The sequence below is a fragment of the Echiichthys vipera genome, assembly GCF_963691815.1.
Source record: "Echiichthys vipera genome assembly, chromosome: 7".
Lineage (NCBI taxonomy): Eukaryota > Metazoa > Chordata > Actinopteri > Perciformes > Trachinidae > Echiichthys > Echiichthys vipera.
In genome coordinates, this window is record NC_139832.1 from 8,714,438 (window position 1) to 8,734,144 (window position 19,707).

General features: G+C 40.6%; 1 protein-coding gene across 1 annotated transcript; it reads left to right on the forward strand.

Moving 5' to 3' along the window:
* Nucleotides 1-636: 636 nt before the first annotated feature.
* LOC310948837 (guanine nucleotide-binding protein G(i) subunit alpha-1) lies at nt 637-13,332 on the forward strand. The gene is made up of 9 exons (XM_083916095.1): nt 637-1,112; nt 5,316-5,358; nt 6,786-6,927; nt 8,375-8,532; nt 8,661-8,789; nt 9,664-9,793; nt 9,916-10,069; nt 11,935-12,127; nt 12,222-13,332. Exons 1-8 carry the CDS (start codon nt 995-997, stop codon nt 12,123-12,125), a joined length of 1,065 nt encoding a protein of 354 aa, XP_083772221.1. The 5' UTR covers nt 637-994; the 3' UTR covers nt 12,126-12,127; nt 12,222-13,332.
* Nucleotides 13,333-19,707: the final 6,375 nt, after the last annotated feature.

Consider the following 19,707-nt stretch of genomic DNA (forward strand, 5'->3'; position numbering starts at 1 on the left):
CCCGTACTTATTTTTTACTTTTGTTCACGTGTGGCGTTTTCCAAAGTAGACAAAAACTCATAGTTTTACTTAAATATGTCTAGCTTTTCATGTGTTTCTTTTTCATCATTTTTTTTTCTTATGGAGTAAATAGTTTTCCACAGTGAGTAAAAGTCATAATTTTGCTTTTCCATACATATTTCTACTTCATCATGTCTAAGTTTTAATGTTTCTTTGTGGAGTAAATGGTTTTCCACAGTGAGTAAAAGTCATAATTTTGCTTTTCCATACATATTTCTACTTCATCATGTCTAACTTTTAATGTTCCTTTGTGGAGTAAATAGTTTCCCACAGTGACTCAAACATCCATACATATTTCCATACATATTTTTACTCCATCATGTCTAACTTTTCTCACATTTCCTTTTTTTAAATCATTTTTTGGAGTAAATGGTTTTCCAGTGAGTAAAAGTCATAATTTTGCTTTTCCATACATATTGTTTTTTACTTCATTATGTCTAACTTTTCATGTGTTTCTTTTTTAAATCATCTTTTGGTATAAATAGTTTTTCCACAGTGAGTAAAAAAAAAAACCTAAACATTTAAACTAAGAAGCTTGTTGCTCTGCCGCGCATGCGCAGTTCCTGTGCACGAAGCCAGAACAGGAAGCGAACAAATTTGAGACTCCGACACAGATGTTGCCGTGTACTCCCTTTCTTTCTTTCTGTGAATGATAACTGGGGCTGTGCTCGACACTTTTTTTTCGGGGTGTTTAAAACGCAAACTGGAGAGCCAGCTATCGCGATTGTGGCTGACTATTTGAGTCTTTTTGGTCGTAAAATTTGGGGGGTTTAGTGCGAGGCAAGGGCGTGTTTGAACCTCCTCCTCCTCCTGCTGCTCCTCACTGGACGCTAAGCTCGGTAGCCCTTTGCATGTCGTTACCCTCCTAGGTAAAGTTGTGTTATAGTCTGCGTACTTATTTATTTATTTGGGGGTAAGTGTTAAGGAGAACAAGATGGGATGTACTCTGAGCACGGACGACAAGGCGGCGCAGGAGCGGAGCAAGATGATCGACAGGAATCTGCGGGACGACGGAGAAAAGGCTGCCCGGGAGGTGAAGCTGCTGCTGCTCGGTGAGAGAAAGATGGACGGACGGGAGGAGGCGGAGGTCTCTGTCTATTTGCTGGAGGGCGACTTTTCCTACTGTCGGTTGCAAACTTAACCACATTAGACATTAGAATATGTTTATATACAAGCTATAAAAACGAGTTTTATCGAGCTAAATAACTTGGACAGGGTTAACTTTGATGAAACAAGTGGTTGGAGTTTTCGGGGCTTTTATGAATGAAGGAGTTTCGTTTTAAATCATCTAATCAGCCAATCAGTCACTAACGTATTTATCAGAACGTTAGTAGTGTGATTTAACGTTCTGTCTCCACGGTAACCGCTATTAGCAATTTCCCCCAGCAACGCTTAGTCGGTAAGCTAATTTAGCTTAGCAATTAGCCACTTAGCTAAATTAGCTTACCGACGCTAGCTCGGATTAGTTAGCTCGTAGAAAAGCTAAACCCTTAAACCAGTGGTTCTCAAACTTTTTACGTGACAAACCACCTCAGGTAATATCAGGCTCTCAAGTGCCAACACAATATTAAAATACGGGCGCGTAGGCCGACACTGTTCAGCTACGGACAGGGAGGTTTATTCCTCATCAGAAGATGATTTATTGTTGACTGGGTTCAGCCACAGCCACACTGTGGGAAAGGGCAGCATCTAAACTGACATGTCAGTGTTTTTAAACCAGTCATTTTACCTCCGTTTACTCTCTTACCATCACAGTTTAGCTCTAATTACATGACTGAACTATTTGATCAAATTTACCAAGAGGTGTCATTGGTTTCTTCTTAAAATTGTGGTAACCTTTCACAGCTAGGGTTGCAAAGGGGCAGTCAATTTTTGGTCAATTGCTGGAAACTTTCCGGAAACAAAAACACTACAGGAAATGCCAAACTTCTTTTAGATTACATTCTGAGGATCCTAAAAGTGTATGTATTTTATTCCTGTTATATTAATTTAGTAATTGTTTCCTTTTTTTTTTTAATTCTGGAGATTCCTTCAAGTACCACCAGAGAGAGTTTGAGAACCAGTACCCTTAACAATGTCTGAGGTGTTGGCTTTTCACGGGGTTCGTACGGGTGCTGGGAATCCCTGAAACCCCTTGAATTTTAGTGTGGTGCTTGGAGATGATATGGATTTATATAGATATAACAAAGAAAATGAGATGTCCATAATTGAGACTGAAAAAAGCATTTTCTAACATTTTTTTTGCATGAAAAAGGACTTTTGACGATTAACAGATGATCACAATATTTGCTGATTATATTTCTGTTGAGTTGGTTTTCCTTTCATTTGTCTTCCGTCTGTAGAAAGCTCTCAAAACATCAAGTTGGTTGTGTTTAGGAAGATAAAAATCAAATTTAATGTGCTGAATAAGTGCAGTAATAAGTATACTAAATACTGAGAATTGTACTGTATACAAAAACTGTATGTAGTCTACCACAGCTGAAAACGCATGAGAATGCACCTCGAAATGCATGAAAAGTGCTTGCATTTGATTTTTGAAAAGGTGTAAGACCCTGTTCTCAACTGCTTGACCACAAACATCTGTACCATTGTGGTTATTTTTACAAATGTATATTTTTTGCCATATATAACTACTGCAAACAAAAACAGTAGCTAGTCGTGTTTGGCAGAACATAAACACTAGCATACCACTGTTAAAGGCCAAAATGGAAGACAGTAGTTTGTTTTGAACAGATTTTAAATACATTTCCACCCATGCAATGTAAAAGTTGGTGTTTGTGGGAGTATCTTTTGCTGTAGTAGGTTTAGTGGTCATGTCAGCTGCTGCTCAACAAATCTGAATGTCTCTATGAACTCAAGAGCTGGATGAAGGCTTGGGGGGAAATGCGTACATTTCTGAAGTTATATTAATCATTACCCTTTTTATTAATAATGTAATGATCTCTTGTGTATCATCAATAGTAGATTTCATACTCCATTTTAATGGTTGGCATGTAGAGTGTCTGGGGGAAAACATTAGCGTGGGCATTTGAATATTGTGGCAAATCAGACTCGCACTCCCATTTAAATTGACTGTAACAAGCAAATAGCATTCATGTTCATAAGTCCCTATGACGGAACTGTAAAGCAGCCTTTAAGACTGTTAAGATACATTTAAGTTACATAAAGATATAACAATGACTAATGCTGCAGATGATCACATCCCCATATCAGTATTAAATGTTATCTGGGAGTGTCTCATTGTTTCAAGGGAAACAGACAAACTGCTCAGTTCTTCCTGTTACTCGTAGCTGATGGCCACTGCTGGCTGTCAGGAAAAGACAGGAGAGAGGTTGCATAGCAACCTATGCAGCCTGGTTGACAGCAATAAGCATCTGTGGCAACGACATACACACCAGCAGAGACAGCTAGTGCATGTTAAGTGGATGTCTGCCTGGACCATGCCGTCTACAAGCTGTTTCAAAAGTGTGTGTGTGTGTCATTCTTTTTTCAGACATGTGATTTCACCGCACAGACACTGCACAATGCTCAGCTGCAGCAGTCAGTTCTTGTATGTTTGTGCACCATCTGAGATGGAGCTGATTTGAATTTCCATGGTTGATGTTGTTGTTTTTTCTTCCCACAAGCACCTGCATGAGATATCTGGGATTAGTTTGTGGATTTGTTGTCTGATGGGGCAATTACCATCGTGTCTTTGAACACATGGGTGTATTTCACATTTGTGGTGTTGGCGTCTTTTATACAGTGCATGTGTTTCTGAACAAGACAGAGTTATCCAGCTTTACCTTAGGTGCTTATTGTAGTGTGCCGCTCTGTCAGGCAACCCACCAGGGGTGTTCGCATTAATGCAGTAATCTGCAAACGACATGCTCTTGAGACAAGTGTTTTGAGTAGGAGGACTGCCTTAGATGCGAACTATTTGTACACTGCACACATTCAAATGCAAATAATAAAGAATCATCTTTGTTTGTGTGTAGCGGCATTTTCACATACAGAAGAAGAAAAGTGCATCACAGAGGAGAGGCACACTGTGTTTATTGTTCGCTGGGGATATATCTGCATCTCCTATCGCCTGGGGTGGATGTGTTCCCTGCTCCAGAGCTAAAAAACACCCTAGCCTTGTGACAAACTTGAACATTTTCCTTCTTCCAATGTTTGCCACACACCATCCATTAAGCCCCTTTGATATCAGCAGCTCAGCGAGGTGTGAGTGTGTGTTTGGATGTTACATTTAAGTGTGTTATGATGTTTGCAGCAATATTAGCTCTGTGTCTGTGGTGTGTCGCTGTTTATCATATGGGACAACGAACTGGTGAACAGTTTTCCTCACCGGGGAGCTGAGAGTCCCTGCAGAGGTAAGGTAATTAAAATGTTGTGTGCTCAGCTGAAAACACGCCTGTATCTCAGAGGGAGCTGGAGAATTGTACGAAAAACGAATGTACCCAACACTTCTGTGGCTAAGTCAAATGGATCACACATTTACACCTTTTGTATGTTTTTTTGTCCTGGTATTTTTTACTTTGACCTTTCCAATACTGGGATGACTGACATCATACTTAAGTAGTGTTATATATTGGTACATATAAATCATATGGGACTTCATATGAGATGCATCTGACAGCTCTCAGTCCACCCAGCCAATCTGATGCAGCGTGAGTCTCCTACCCAGGGCTGTTTAAGCTGTGTATAATCTCATTGACAGAGGATTGAGTTGATTAATCCAATTACACTGTGACCAGACTCGGCCTCAGACACTTCTTTAGTGCATTCTGTGATAGTATAACCTCTGATGTGTTGCAAGTTAACAAATGTTTGTATGTATCAGTGATTTGTCTTTTTGCTTTAGGTGTGGGATATTAGCTGCCATTATATATCTTATTTATAATTTAGCAGCTGGCTGTTGTGTTTTGGCCGCAGGGCAGCACAGTGACTCAGAATATGAATAGCTGTATTTAGTTGGACATGTTTGATCACACAAAGTGCATAAAAGACAAATGCAGACACAAGCTGAAACAAGAATGATCCCTTCCAGTGTTTTTATGACATACCGATAAATTAAGCTTCATTCAACAGAAAGAAAAGCAAACTGTGCATTGAGTGTGTTTATATCCCACTTGTCAGAAGTTACCTTGTGATGATTTGTGGGGCAGTATTGCGATTACCATCTCTACTTATCTAGCCTATACTTAAAATAATTAACATCATGTAACTGTATAAACTATAATGTCATTTGTGCCTCCTGTTCTCTGTTTCAGGTGCTGGAGAGTCTGGGAAGAGTACAATTGTCAAACAGATGAAGTAAGTGTGGAGGGTCAACATCTAACCTTTTAACAACACACCAATCATGGCTGTAAATATACAGAAAACTTTCCATAGAAAGTTAGACTGGAGGATTTAGAAAATATTTGGAAATTTGATGTAGTCCACGGGCTCATATGTGGTTCAATGGTCCAGGGTGCACAGTGCATGTTGGGGGCATGGCCTCAATACCCCTGCAGTAAGCAGTGGAACAGCACAGATATTCTCAAGTGGAAATCTGGTTTAGTCAAGATTATGCTAAAATCAGTTTCCCCCAATTATATTTAAAATCCCTGTTAAGGGCCATACTTCAATTTAGTAAACCAGGTTCATTCCCATTTATTCCCATAAGTTCCTGTTAATTCCCATGGAAAGTTTCTAACTTTGAAAATCACAGAATTTTGCAGCCCTATCTTTAGCACACAGCCTTACAGTGACTTTAGCTGTTTTCACGTATGAATCCTGGTCAGTGTCAGAAGAATCAGGTCCGGAGATAGTCGGGAGTTAATCTGATGCAGATGAAACCGCACCAAAGGAGCTGGTGTCTTGCGGTTATTTGATTTTTGTCTGATGATTTTGCCGTCAGTCCTTACAAACAGAAGTTCCTGAATCTCCCCGTCTCTCCGGTGAGACATTTTTGTTACCGTCTTTGTGTAAATCCTCCTCCTTCTTCACCCTTGGAGGTTTGAGAGTGAGTGTGTGTATTCACAGATGAGCCCACTCTGAGATTAAACAGACTTTGTACCAGGGAGCTGGCTGGGTAAACTCGGTTTGATGCCAGCTCTGACTGACTTGGACATTTGCGTTCTCACACACAGCCTCGTAGGGTAATACCCAGATAATGTCAGGTTTGTCGTGCATGTGTGCAAGGGGCTTCTGACTAACCTCAGACTGCACAGACAGTAATCAACCCACTTTTCTATAAATGCACCAGATCACCTGTCACAACTGTGACTATTAGTAATCTTTTACAAGACACTCTTGTTAAATCGGTTCACTCATTCACTGTTCTATCCCTACACATGGACACTCAGTATTTTACTCTATAGTGACCAGTGAATCGAGAGAATGGACACCTACCTTTTATCGTAACTGGCAAGTTTGGGCCACAAACTAAAAGTTTAGCAGTTTTTTCTTCTATCTTGGGAAATTTAAGGGCACTGTACAGACATTTTTAATTAAAATGATTATGTAAGTATATAAAGTGCCATAATTTATTCCATATTACGTTAACCAAAAGCTTCCATATTGGATCAGTAAAAGTTCATTAAGTAGATTATTTTAGTCTTTTAAGGTATAATTACATCACCTATAAACACTTCAAGTAACTTAAAACGATTAAATCTCATGACGGTGAATAATGAAATTATCTTTCTACTCCTAGCTACTTGGAGACACAGTGCTTATGTCCTCTCTTTGTGTGCCAGGATCATCCATGAGGCAGGCTACTCAGAGGAGGAGTGTAAGCAGTACAAGGCCGTGGTCTACAGCAACACCATCCAGTCCATCATTGCCATCATCAGAGCTATGGGACGCCTCAAGATCGACTTTGCTGATCCAGCCAGAGCGGTGAGTGAAGGGGGGGAGGGGAACTGGTATTTCACATTGTTCATGGGACATTATGGGTTGCATTTATGAGCAAATGTATAGCTCAGTGCTATGAGGGCAGCAACTAGTTAGTCAAATGTCACCCTTTCCTGCTGGGCAATTTTCTCCTCACTTCCTCCTCTGCAGTAGGTCAGATAGAGCTGGTAGGGCTTTAGTATCACATTCAAAACGCTTCATTAAAGCAGAGGCTTACTGACATGAGAACTATCCCTGGGTCCCTAAGTTGATAGGGTCACTCTCGGTGATGGACCATTTAATCGGTTGGCGGATGAATCCGGCCGTCTGATGCCAAGCCGAGGCCGGTTAACAAAATATGTCTGCAGCAGCCTTGTCGCTGTGGCTGCTGCAGAACGCAGTCAGCGCTCTCCCTCGTGTCCGTTTTTTCGTTCTATAGGCAGATGTCAGTGACAGGGTTGCAAGTCTTCAACCAGCTAAACTAGCTTTCTGGGTTCAAAGAACTATGATGTGGAGATCCCGAGGTCCTCATCTCTTCAAAACACTTTGATTTGTCATTTGGGATGGTGAGCAAGTGTAACCGTGAAGCCTTTTTGGGGGCGTCCACATTTGTTTCCAAAACTATTCAGTAAGTTTGTAGCCCACAACTAAACAGAGACAAAAAAATAACAACAACATGATATCAGCATTATTTATCAGCCACACTGCTCTCTAAATATCATCATCGGCCATTTAAGCACCCATATCAGTCGACCACTCGTCCCAGTGTTGTGCTGCTGCTTTTACATTTTGAAGTTCTTGTTCACGGACAGAAGAGTTTCACAGTAAAATCAGTGACTTTCCTGTTTTCATTGATTTTTGGAGACTTTGTGCTCATTGATTCAGTGTTTTTTTATGAGGGGTATATTATTGCCACATGTTGCAAATAAATACATAGCAGATTGCTCAGTATTTAATTTCTTCTTTTTTCTAAACGGACTCATTTCATTTTGCAAATCTGTTTTTTACCCCACGGCAAAACAAGAGGCTTAGTCATTGCTTCAGCGTGACTGGCCTGGCTCTGTCATCGTGACCAATTTAACACCCAAAGCTTTTCATCTTTTCTTTCTTGATTTCATGCTTTTGCTGTTATGATTTTTTAGCCACTGACCTTCTTTAGATACAGTGTGGCTTTTGAAATCTAATTTCATGCAAAGTTCCAGGGTTAAAGGACTGTTTCGTGTCTTACTGTGATTGTCCCTTATTTAATCACGATTCAGTTAATTTGGATTACTACATTATTAAACCAAATCTAATGTAGCTGATGATAGAACAAATGTACAAAATAATGCTCCTAAATGTTTGTTTCTTGTGACATTTAATGCACTGTAAACGCTTTCCTAGCAAGCTGTCTTACATGTCTATGAAGAAATTGTGGATTATGACTTTAATTGGAGGGGCGTTGTCTCATTAGGATGATGCACGGCAGCTGTTTGTCCTGGCGGGTTCTGCAGAAGAGGGCTTCATGACAGGTGAACTCGCCGGGGTCATCCAGAGGCTGTGGAAGGACGGAGGCGTTCAGGCCTGCTTTAGCCGCTCCCGGGAGTACCAGCTCAACGACTCTGCAGCATAGTGAGTTGACTGCACTTACACAGGGATTAGTGTGGGACTGTACTTGGCAGAATAACGTCCATTCTCAACTGTTAGTCTGCAAACATCCGTCTTGTGTTTAAATACGTCTTTCTTTTCTCCTCCAAAAGCTACCTGAACGACTTGGACAGGATATCCCACGGTGCTTATGTGCCCACCCAACAGGATGTGCTGAGGACCAGAGTCAAAACTACTGGTATTGTGGAAACACACTTCACTTTCAAGGACCTGCACTTCAAGTGAGTACGACCACCACAGTTTGTCCAGTCACTTGACTACATGATGACTAGGAATGCTTTCTTCTAGTCTGGTTGCTGATCGCCCGCAGTGGTTTATAAAAAAGGTCTGGCGTTGTTCTAATTGACAGCTGTTTGCGTGGGTTAAAGAAACATTTGATCAGTCGGAGTTTAGTAAGCAGGTTTTAGAATGAGGAGTCACAGTCATGAAAAATAACATTATAAATGTTGATAAGCTTGGATGATAGGGCTTTCATTCAAGTCATATCATCCAAGTCCTTTCACAGAAATAAGTAATGAGAAAAAAAATGTATCTGTGGGGAAAACGTCACCTGCTCCTATCAAGTGCCAAATCAAATGGAGCACGTCATCCGGGTCTCGGTCTGATTGGTTGAAGGACTGTCCAATTGCGTGCAGCCCAGACTAGGGCTACACTCCAGTAAAGTGACAGTAGAAATGGTAATAATACAGGGAAATCAAAAGTCAAACTTGAGGTCTGTAGTCAGCCAAATAAAATGCTGACTGAAATTCTATCTACTGTTCAACCGATCAAATCTGCATGTTAACTCAAGATCTATCTAATGTGCCCATAACCCAACTTCAGCACTCGCAGACAGCATTTGGAGCTGCCAGCAAACTGGTGACTTTGAAAGTCTTGTAGATGGAACTTGGTATAAATCTGGCTATACCAGGTAGCGTTGTGTGTCCAGTACGTGTTTACACTCTGCTACTGATAAGAGCACATCAAACAAACAACCGGACAACCAACCAGAAGGCGTCAATCCTACAAATTTGAGGCATCTTTATGAGAGAATTGTTGTTTTGTTTGTGTGATGTATTTTTTTTATTTAACACTGCATCTGTGACCCTTCTGCAGAATGTTCGATGTAGGCGGACAGAGATCAGAGAGGAAGAAGTGGATTCATTGTTTCGAGGGAGTCACCGCCATCATCTTCTGTGTGGCTCTGAGTGACTACGACCTGGTGTTGGCTGAGGACGAGGAGATGGTAAACTTCCTGAACTTTACACACCCAGACTCATATTTTTGTCCCTTTTTATTAAAAAAGACATTCAGTTTGTGCAGCTTCTCTGGTTGGTTACCATTGTCTTTGTCTCTCCCTTCATTCAGAATCGAATGCATGAGAGCATGAAACTGTTCGACTCTATCTGCAACAACAAGTGGTTCACAGACACCTCCATCATCCTCTTCCTCAACAAGAAAGACCTGTTTGAGGAAAAGATCAAAAAGAGCCCCCTCACAATCTGCTACCCAGAATATGCAGGTGAGCGAGAGACGCACACACACAGAAACACTGGTATGCACAGCAGGTGTGTTGTACAAATACTGTACTTTGTATGTCACTGTCCAACAGAAACCAGTGATTTTTTCAGTGACAGCATTGAGTTTATTAATAAGGCCGACTGCAAATCCTTAAATCTTAAAAATGTCGTCAGTTATACAAACTAAGGCTGCAGCTATTGATTATTTTAGTAATCCAGTATTCTGCTGATTAATCCAATGATAATACATACCAATATATGCAATAGTGAATATAGGCTACAGGAGAAAATAAAACAGCCTCTCTTAAAATGAACTTATTGTTTTTCCTTTTCAGAAAAATCCGTATTTTTATTGCTCAAATTGCACCCAGCACTATCTGTCGAAACTGCTGAACCCACTTAGAGCATTTAAGGGCCATAATCAAGCAATATACAACTGCCAAGTTCACTGCGTCAGGGTTTTGGTGAGCAGGGCTCCGTTGATGCTGTATAATTTGCCTGTAATACCCTGCTGCAGTGAGGCGGAGCCGGTTGAAAGTCACCAAAGTGTCATTACCTTGTGCCGTCGTGAATGTTGCCTTGTGTGGTGTCCGCTCTGTGGAGACTGGCCTAGACCGGATACTTACTGCTGAGATGTTGAAGCATTGACTTCATGCTACTGTGGGTTTTACAGAAGACCAACTGAACAGAGTTTTTCTGTAGTTTCAGCTCGAAATGATTCCAAACTTTGGACACTTTCTGTCGATTTCTCGCTATTTTCTCTCATCCTCCACTTTGAAATCCGCGTCATCACGTGTCCACTATGGATGTGTCGTCAGCTTAAGACCGTTGTGCGACTGTAATAATCATCCGTTCAGAAATATAGCGTGCTGTATATTAACATTGACATAATTAACTAATAAACTTAGTCCAGGATTAATTTAGGCCCTAATGCAAATTTGAAGCCTTGAAAGGTTTTAGGAATGAAACGAGGTCATTTATAAAATAAATTACAAGTCACAAAGTCCCCACTGAGTTTGACTTGTGTTTTATTTTAATAATGCCATGAAAACACATACAATTCTACACTTATGAGTTTTAAAACTGTTTTTAGTGATGTTTGCTTTTAAGACTGAAAAGACCAGAAAATATTCCCTTACATTCAGTCAACACTCGGCCCCTTGTCGCCTCTCAGAGGTGTGGTGGTCTCTGTAGACGACTCATATTTCTTTATTCTCCTCTTGAACTTGCGTGGGCTGATTTATAACAATGTGTCCTTGTCTGGTTCACTGATGAGTATTGATACAAATTCTGAATCAGTAAAAGATGAACAACCTCTCCACATCTGCCTAGATTACCATTTTCTAAACTATTGGTTGAGCTGCTGCGTGCTAATAGTGGTACGTGTGTTGCTGACCCCTGATCTAATGCTTCAACTGCTCTGTCATGAATATCACTTGTTCTAAGCTTATAAATGTTTTTGTTGACATTGTCAGAAAGGTGATAATTCTACGTTGTTTATTGTTGGTGGTGGTGTGACTTGACTGCAGTGTATTGAAAGATGTTTGTTATATTTTGTCCACCCACATACAACATGAATTCAAACCATTTCTTAGCATCAAATGATGCAAATGCTTAGAAATAGTTGGTGTATCAGATATAAAAGTCCCATATCACTCAATACCTATCTCTCTCTCTCTCTCTCTCACAAAATAACTCTTGCTGGCTTTTGGCCTCAATCAAAACAAAGCTTCCACTTGCAGCACACAGGCTATCACTTATTTAACAGTAAAAAAATAATTTGTCAATTTTTGAAAAGGTCTTGAATTTAATTTGGTGATGCCCTCTGTTGTTGTTTTTCTCTCTTAACTGTGTCGTCTTCGTCCAGGCTCCAACACCTACGAGGAGGCAGCAGCTTATATTCAGTGCCAGTTTGAGGACCTGAACAAGAGAAAGGACACCAAGGAGATCTACACCCACTTCACCTGTGCCACAGACACCAAGAACGTGCAGTTTGTGTTCGATGCGGTTACCGACGTCATCATCAAGAACAACCTGAAGGACTGTGGCCTTTTCTAAAGGTACGGTCTGCCGCTGGACGAAGAGTCAAATGTGGTCTGGCGTATTTTCCTTCTCTAATCTAATCCCGGTGTCTTTTTTTGTTTTTCTGTTCAGGCACCCTGGTGGCCGGCTTACCGAGTGACTTCATTCAAGGGGACTCTGACTGGAGGGAACTTCGTGGACCCTGCTGAGCATGTCACTTTTAACCTCTTATTAACTTATGTTCATCTCTAAAGGTTTCAAAGACGGTGTGTAGAAAAAACATTTTTTCTGTAAAATATTTGTACAACTGTCTATGGCCGGGGATTTTTCACAGTTTTTAAAAATGTGCTTGTTTTACCTTATTATCATTATTTTAAATTTTTATATAAAAAGGGGGGCCTTGACATTTTTTTTTTTGTCCATGAATGAACACTTTTTGTCTTTTGTTTGTAGGTCCTTGTGCCTTGCATGCTTTAGTTGCAGTGTTTTCCTTTTGTTGACTTAGATGTTAGGTTTATGTAGATGTTACCATTGAACTCTTCCCAAGCCGCTCCTCTGCCCCCGAGTCCATATTATCTGCTTTTTTTCTGGATTATTTCATTGTCGCATCATTTTTTTTTTGCCTCCTTGGACAAACCAAGCAAGACCAAGTCACTCTGTAGACCAATTCACTCTGACTCTGACATACTGTGAGAGATGTGTGGAAACCTTTTCGGATGAGTTGTTTGCATGTGTGCTGCAAGTGGAAGCTTTGTTTTGATTGAGGCCATAAGCCAGCGCGAGTGATTTTGTGTGTGTGAGAGAGAGAGAGAATGTGTGCACAATAAAAAAACAAAGGGACTTTATTCCTCTATTTGTCATCCTCTTTCAAAGTTTTATTTTTCTAAAAGCGACCAAAAAGAAGCTACTCTCTGTAATTAACAAGTGCACGTTGTCGGTGCGCCGCTACAAACTGTAACATTCCTGATTGAATCATAAATCAAAGAGAAGCTTTGAAAAGAGGATGCCAATGGCGACGCTGTAGCAGACAGTAGGACCATATGTAGATCTGTGTTCAGTTCATAGACAGACAGAGACGTGGCTGGGCGCACTGTTATTGATCATGATGTGTAATGGTTTCAAGTTACATATCCCCTCTAGACCCCCAACCCTCTGTTTCCATTGGATGGGCACATTAGTGGACTAATCTCCATGATTTTGCTAATAAAAGAGCTGCTATGGTAAAACCATGGCAACTTATGCAACAAACACTTATTTCTTGTGTGGATACGTGTGTTTTTGTAACAGAAAATCATTTCACTGATGCAGCAACATTTAACGTTCATAAAACTAACACAAACGATCGCTTTGTGCCGATCAACTGCTCAATTAAACCTAAAGCAGGCGGTTTAGCATTGTTGTAGACTGCAGCACTTCTTGGTTCTCTGGTTTTCAAGCTTGTGACAGGAGACTTTGGCCAATCACAGGTCATTTCAGAGAGGGAGAGCGTTCCTATTGGCTCAGGAAGGAGAACTGCAGGAAGAGAGACATGCACGTGTTAGGTTAATTGATGACTCTAAATTGCTGTAGGTGTGAATGTGAGTGTGAATGGTTGTCTGTCTCTGTCTGTCTCTATGTGCCCTGTGATAGACTGCCGTCCTGTCCGAGTTGTACCCCGCCTCATGCGGTTGAAGATGGATGGATGGATGGATGCATGTTTCTTAAATTGATGTTGCTCTACTCTTGATTTATAGATGCTAAAATTCACAGTTTGGGTCCAGAAGTGCAGAAAAGCAGCTTTAGTTAAGGCCTTTGTCTTAGGTTTGGTACAGTGAGCAGCCGAAAGTTTATGCATACATCTATACATAAGTAGAATAAGTTTAACCCCTCTAAACATATTTCAATACATACAAAAAAGTGTCCAATATGTTCTTTAGACCAATAAATGCAAGAAACTGCTTATGAGAGAACAAAAGAGACTTCTCTGCAAAGTTCAGAATCGATGAAGACGCATGTTTGATTTCAAAGGTTTAACTGCAGGTGTAAGTGTATTTGGCCTTGGAAGTTTCAAATCCTGTTTTTGTGAATGGCTGCCCTCCAAACTAGTTGTGATGTCACAAAATGATCTCAGAGGTACGAGTGTTAAACTCCGATTTAAAGTGAGCACAGAGAAACTTTCCTCCTTCAACAGATGGATGTGAAAACAGCATTTTAGTCCGTGCAAAAATCTGCACAGTGAAGGTTAAACATATTTTTTTTTAGTGGAGATGGATTCTAATGTGTATCCTCAAACAAACTAATACCCAGTAAACGGTTCCCTCTAGTGCTCCAGTCGTGTAACTGTATGCAATGATCAAGACTAATGACCGCTTGATGGCCACAAACGAGACAACTGAGGAAAATCTAATCAGCCGTTTTTAACATAATTAGCACAGATTGTTCCTGATAAAAATCTATTGGTCCTTTTCTTTTTCTTTTTTAATAAACTCTCCATTGGAAACGCCCCAAGATAAGGAGTAATTAATCCCCAACTCGAACGAGAAAGCTGTGGTGATTTATAGCAAGAGTTGTGGCCCAGAATCCTTTCCAGTGTTCATGAGCCGATCAACCATCAAAGGAGTTAGTTTAGAGATAGTGATGGGATTATCAGAACAACTGTCCTCTTCCTGTCATCTTTCTTCTTCTTTTTTTAAAGTATTTCATAAACACAACAAGATGATGACAACTTGTGTCCTACGAACGGGTCACAGCAGTGCCAAGGCTGACTCCTGTCTTGCAGACTTGGCTAAGCCATCACTGCTCAAGCACAATGATTAGGCATTAGCTGAGAGGACACTATTTTTGGGAGGCATTGTGTGACTTAAAAGCGAACTGCAGAGTCATTTAGCTAATCCCTAAAGCCTTCCAAGGGAGATCAAAGAGTGTGGATATGAAGCCTCTTCAAAACGGAGGTGTAGTTGAGGAAAGAGAAGAGGATGATGATGCTAATCATTGCGATCAAACAGCACTTCGTTGCAGACTGCAGCTGACCGGGGAGTCAAAGCAGAAGGAGTCCAAACCAAACCGTATATCCTGACTGTAGAAAGCTCTTTAAAAACTGTGTGTAACCCGCTCATTTATTTGATCTAAAGACTGTTCGACTCCATATTTGCCACTTCAAAAGGGTGAACATCTGAGAAGACTACAAGAGACAGAATTTATAAGTTGGGTTTTTATATCGATGATAACGTGTCCATGTAGGCGAGGATTATAGGCCAACCGACTCCTGGATTTTTTGGGCTGATATAGGTTTCTCTTTCTATCTTTTATATATATTTCTTACATAAACATATAATACATACATATTTAGTAACTGCAGACTATTTTGAGATCGGATCACACCAGCCACGACACCAAATCAGGCCAGGGGCGTAAAGTGGTGGGGCATTGGTCCTTTCCCTACTTCCTGTCCACCCCATTTTCTGAAAAACATGAACAAAATTTAACCAATGTATTCTCAGACTTCACATTCCTCTCATTTTAGAGTCACATCAAAAAAGAAATTATTGAAATGGTGGAAAAAATGACGTTTGACAAAAATATTTCTGTCTCTCTGCTCTCCACAACTACAGTGCAAATGAACGGGTAGTTTCTTACACAGACGCGGATGATAGGCTTTAAAAAAGGGTTTCCTATTTTGCTATTCATCCATATCAGTTAATCATGCATAGAGTAGTCCCATATACTGGGAGAAAAAGAAGATGGTGAGAAGAACTGGGTGTGAGTAGACATTACATGCCTGAGACCCTTAAAATGATGATTTACTAATAAAACAGTTAAGTAACAGTATAAGCAGTGATACGCTGTTGGCTGTTTAGGACAACAACAAAAAAAAACAAAGGTAAGATTGTTAATTGTTGTCAAGGTAAGCACATTTAATTGTTCCATGTACCATTTGAATGATATGGCGAGCCTCCACATAGTTGTGATTTATGGTGGCATGGTGTAAGTTAGAAAAAGAAAATGGCTTTTGTGTCCCTGACATCAGATCTGCTCTCCTGATCTAAACACCTGTCAAAATACTCAAAACCGCCTCTGTGGTAGTTCCCGCTGCAGTAAGTGTCTCCAGACGCACGCACAGACTCACAAGGTGACAACAGTATCAACATCACTGTGGCCGTTAACAAAGATCGCTTAAAGGAATAGTTTATTTTGAGAAATACGCTCATGTGTTCTCTTTCTGCGAGTTAGATAGAAATAAGGTGAGACAGCCGACACTTTGAAAGCTAAAGATACCAAGGCTCCAGGAGGTCATCCCTATGCATCAGCCTATATGTCTCTGCTGCTTTAATTCAGCATTTTGTTAGGGTTAGGGGGTAGTGTTAGGGTCTGCATAGGCCTATTTGCCAAGGAAGTCGGCACTGATTGTGGAAAAAATAACAGACTGGGGAACATACATAAGAAAAGGGTCCTATGTTCCCCGGTCACATACAAAGCAGGGAACGTAGGACCCCGGGAACATAGGTGCGCTCCCGGCTCCAGGAGGTTAATGCTGGCACATAACGTAAAACATAACACTTTTATAGTTTGGGTTTGGATTAAACATATGAGATATACAGCTTAATAGGCAAGCATTTAGATGTGTTGTTAGGTTAGGGTGACCAGACGTCCCTGTTTTCCAGGGACAGTCCCTGTTTTCACTGTGACTGAAATATCCGAGCATAGAATATAGGAAAAAATGAAAAAACGCAAATGTTCATCCAACGACACGTATAGCTACACACCGTACTACTCACAGGCCAAAGTGGTTTGAAATCTACAGGTTAAAAGATAAGGAAGCATAATAGATTTAAGTTTCATAAAAAGTCTTTAAAAAATCATAAAAAAAATATATCATTCAAAAACAAGCCTTGTGACACACGAAGAATATTAGTCTTTATATTGCACAGGTGGCTTGCCATAATTCACTGAAATGGTTTAAATGCATAATAGTTTTTTATTCTGAATGTCAAATGAATGTTGAATCAAACTGACTTAATACTGGTCATGTTTTGGAGGTTTTTACGCCTCTGAACCAAAAATGTCCCCGGATTTTGTCTCAGAAATCTGGTCACCTTATGTCAGTTGGATTTTTTTAACACTGGACTGAGTGAGGCTCACTGTTTTCCTCTGTTTCCAGTGTTGGTGCTAAGCTAAGCTAACTAGCGGTGTATATTTACCGCACAAGCATCAGAGTGGTATCAAACTTCTAACTCTTGACAACAAAGCAAATGCAATTATTTTGCAGAATGTCTTTTCCTTTGAACCTGCATTTGCTGATCAGTTTGGTAACTTGGGAGCAGCAAAATGAGCTGTAAAGACTTTTCAGCCTTTAGAAAGTAAACCTGACAGTGCTCTGGTGCACAGTGTCATCCCATCAGTGTTTCTAATTTTTCTCTAAAATACCTTCTGTGTGTCTGTAATGTCTTGTTATTAATCGCCAAACACATACACATACACTGACACTGGTATATGTTTGTGATGAGATAATATTATCTCATTTTAACGTATTTTCAGTCAGAATCTGGTGAGGACGTCTGTGTCTCTCCAGGTGCACTCTGCCATCACAAGTTTCACTACATGATTGAATCTCATTGTGAGCTCGGAGAAAAAGCCAACATGATTTAGTTGCCAATTCCCCAAAGCCATTCAGTCTAAATAACTTCTTCCCTGTGAGTGTTTTTTAATTTTAAAATGTCTTCCAATCATTGTTTTTGTCTCAGCAGACATCAGGTAATTTGTTTCTCTGCCGTCTGTTTTCCCCCTTTTAAGCTCTGGCACATCTGTGGATGAAAGAAAAATGATAAAGACAGGAGGAGTCGGTTCACCCTCTTTTAAGTGTATGTGTGTCTGTGTGAAGGTGACCTCATCCCCCCTCTGTCTTTGCCGAGCAATAAAAACAACTTAGTGTGCATTTCTTCCCTAACAGCAAAGGCACAAAACAGAGAGTCAACGAGGGAGGCGGTGAGCTAAATCCATATAAGCTCTATTGAAATTCCCCCTCTGAGTGCGCAGACTGCCTCGTGTTATTGTGTTTTTGCCTTCTGTCGTTGGCAGTCTGCTTTAGGATGATCATTGCTTTCTGTCTATAATGATGATATAAAGTAATATCCTTTCCTTTATTACCCCCCCGCACAGTGTGCACAGACAGTCACACAAATGAATACACAGACAGGAAGCCTCTTCTCTGGCGTGCAACATCACATCATTATTAGGAACTTTAATATTCTGTCATTAAGTGAAAGATTTGATGGAGTTCTTGCAGAGAAAAATAACAGATGTGTGCTCTGTTTTCAAAGCCACTACACACCAGTACTGTTAGGAGCTCATGTAAGCACACCTCCTCCTAACACGGAAGCTGTGTCCACATGTCAGCGGCCACACACACAGTGAGAGCGACTGCTGTACCATATTCTGTCAGGGAGGAAATATCAGAGCGGCGGCGAGATGCTTGAAGTGACTCCAAATTTAGACGCTCCAGCTCAAAGCTTCGACAGCTGATGGCTTTTCTTTTTCTTCTTCCATCATACTTCTATTCACAAAAGGTCCAAAATAGTGAAAAACTGTGATCCAGATATAGATAGATCAGCACAAGATGAAAATGTAGTGCGCTGTATACACAAGAATACTATTTGTGTTACTAAAAAAAGCTACAAGGTGCCAGATTTGTATTCTATTTGAAGGTAGCATCATCAGATGTCATGATTAAGTACACCATTCATTTAAATGGTGTTGGAGAGAAATGGTACATAATCCCTGGACCCTGAACTACATCTCAGTCCAGGCGACAGGACTCTTAAAGCTGCAGCTCTGACATCCACCAGCAGAGGCATAAATAAAGCAAGGAGGGAATTTATTTCTCTTCTGTTAATCCAGCCAGTTTTATGGATTATTACACCCGTCCTCTTTCTCCGATCGCCGCTGTGGTGGTTAGGCTTTAATTATCATCCACTCCGCATCATCATTTACTTAGAATTAGTGCCAGAAGCATCTGCTGAGAGCAGAGCGTACAGTATGACCTGGATGCTAAGACACAGAAGTAAGCAAAGTGACAGTCAGAGTGAATCCACTGCTCTTCATGGATTATTTACTGGTTGCAAATGAATGCACATGGGGTTGTGTACAGCAATGTTGTTTTGTAGGGAGGATAGTCATATTACAAAAGCACATGCATGTCCTCAAAACACACACACACACACATACAGAGAGAGAGAGAGAGAGAGAGAGAGGGGGAAAGAGTGAGAGTGGCAGTAAGAGGGACTGTCATCCTCGGTGGATTTCAGCATCTCTTGTTTTATGTGTTAAATATTGAATGAAACTTTACTTGACCCGCTTCGGCAAAGACATGAAGCCATGAAAAAATAATGCCAACAAAAGGATTTGTCATTTCCTGTTGGACTTGGATTTGTGTCATCATGGCAATTATGTAACGACGACCAACTTAAACATATGAATTTAAAAGCAGAAGTGCAGATTCAGTGCACCATTTCTTCTCTGGCTAAGTGCTCATACAGTTAACCTGCAAAGTGCTGGAGTGAGAGGATTGATTGAGGTACATTCATAACAGACCAGTGATCCGTCACCACAGAGGAGTGAAGCTGAGTCAACCATCAGCTTCAGG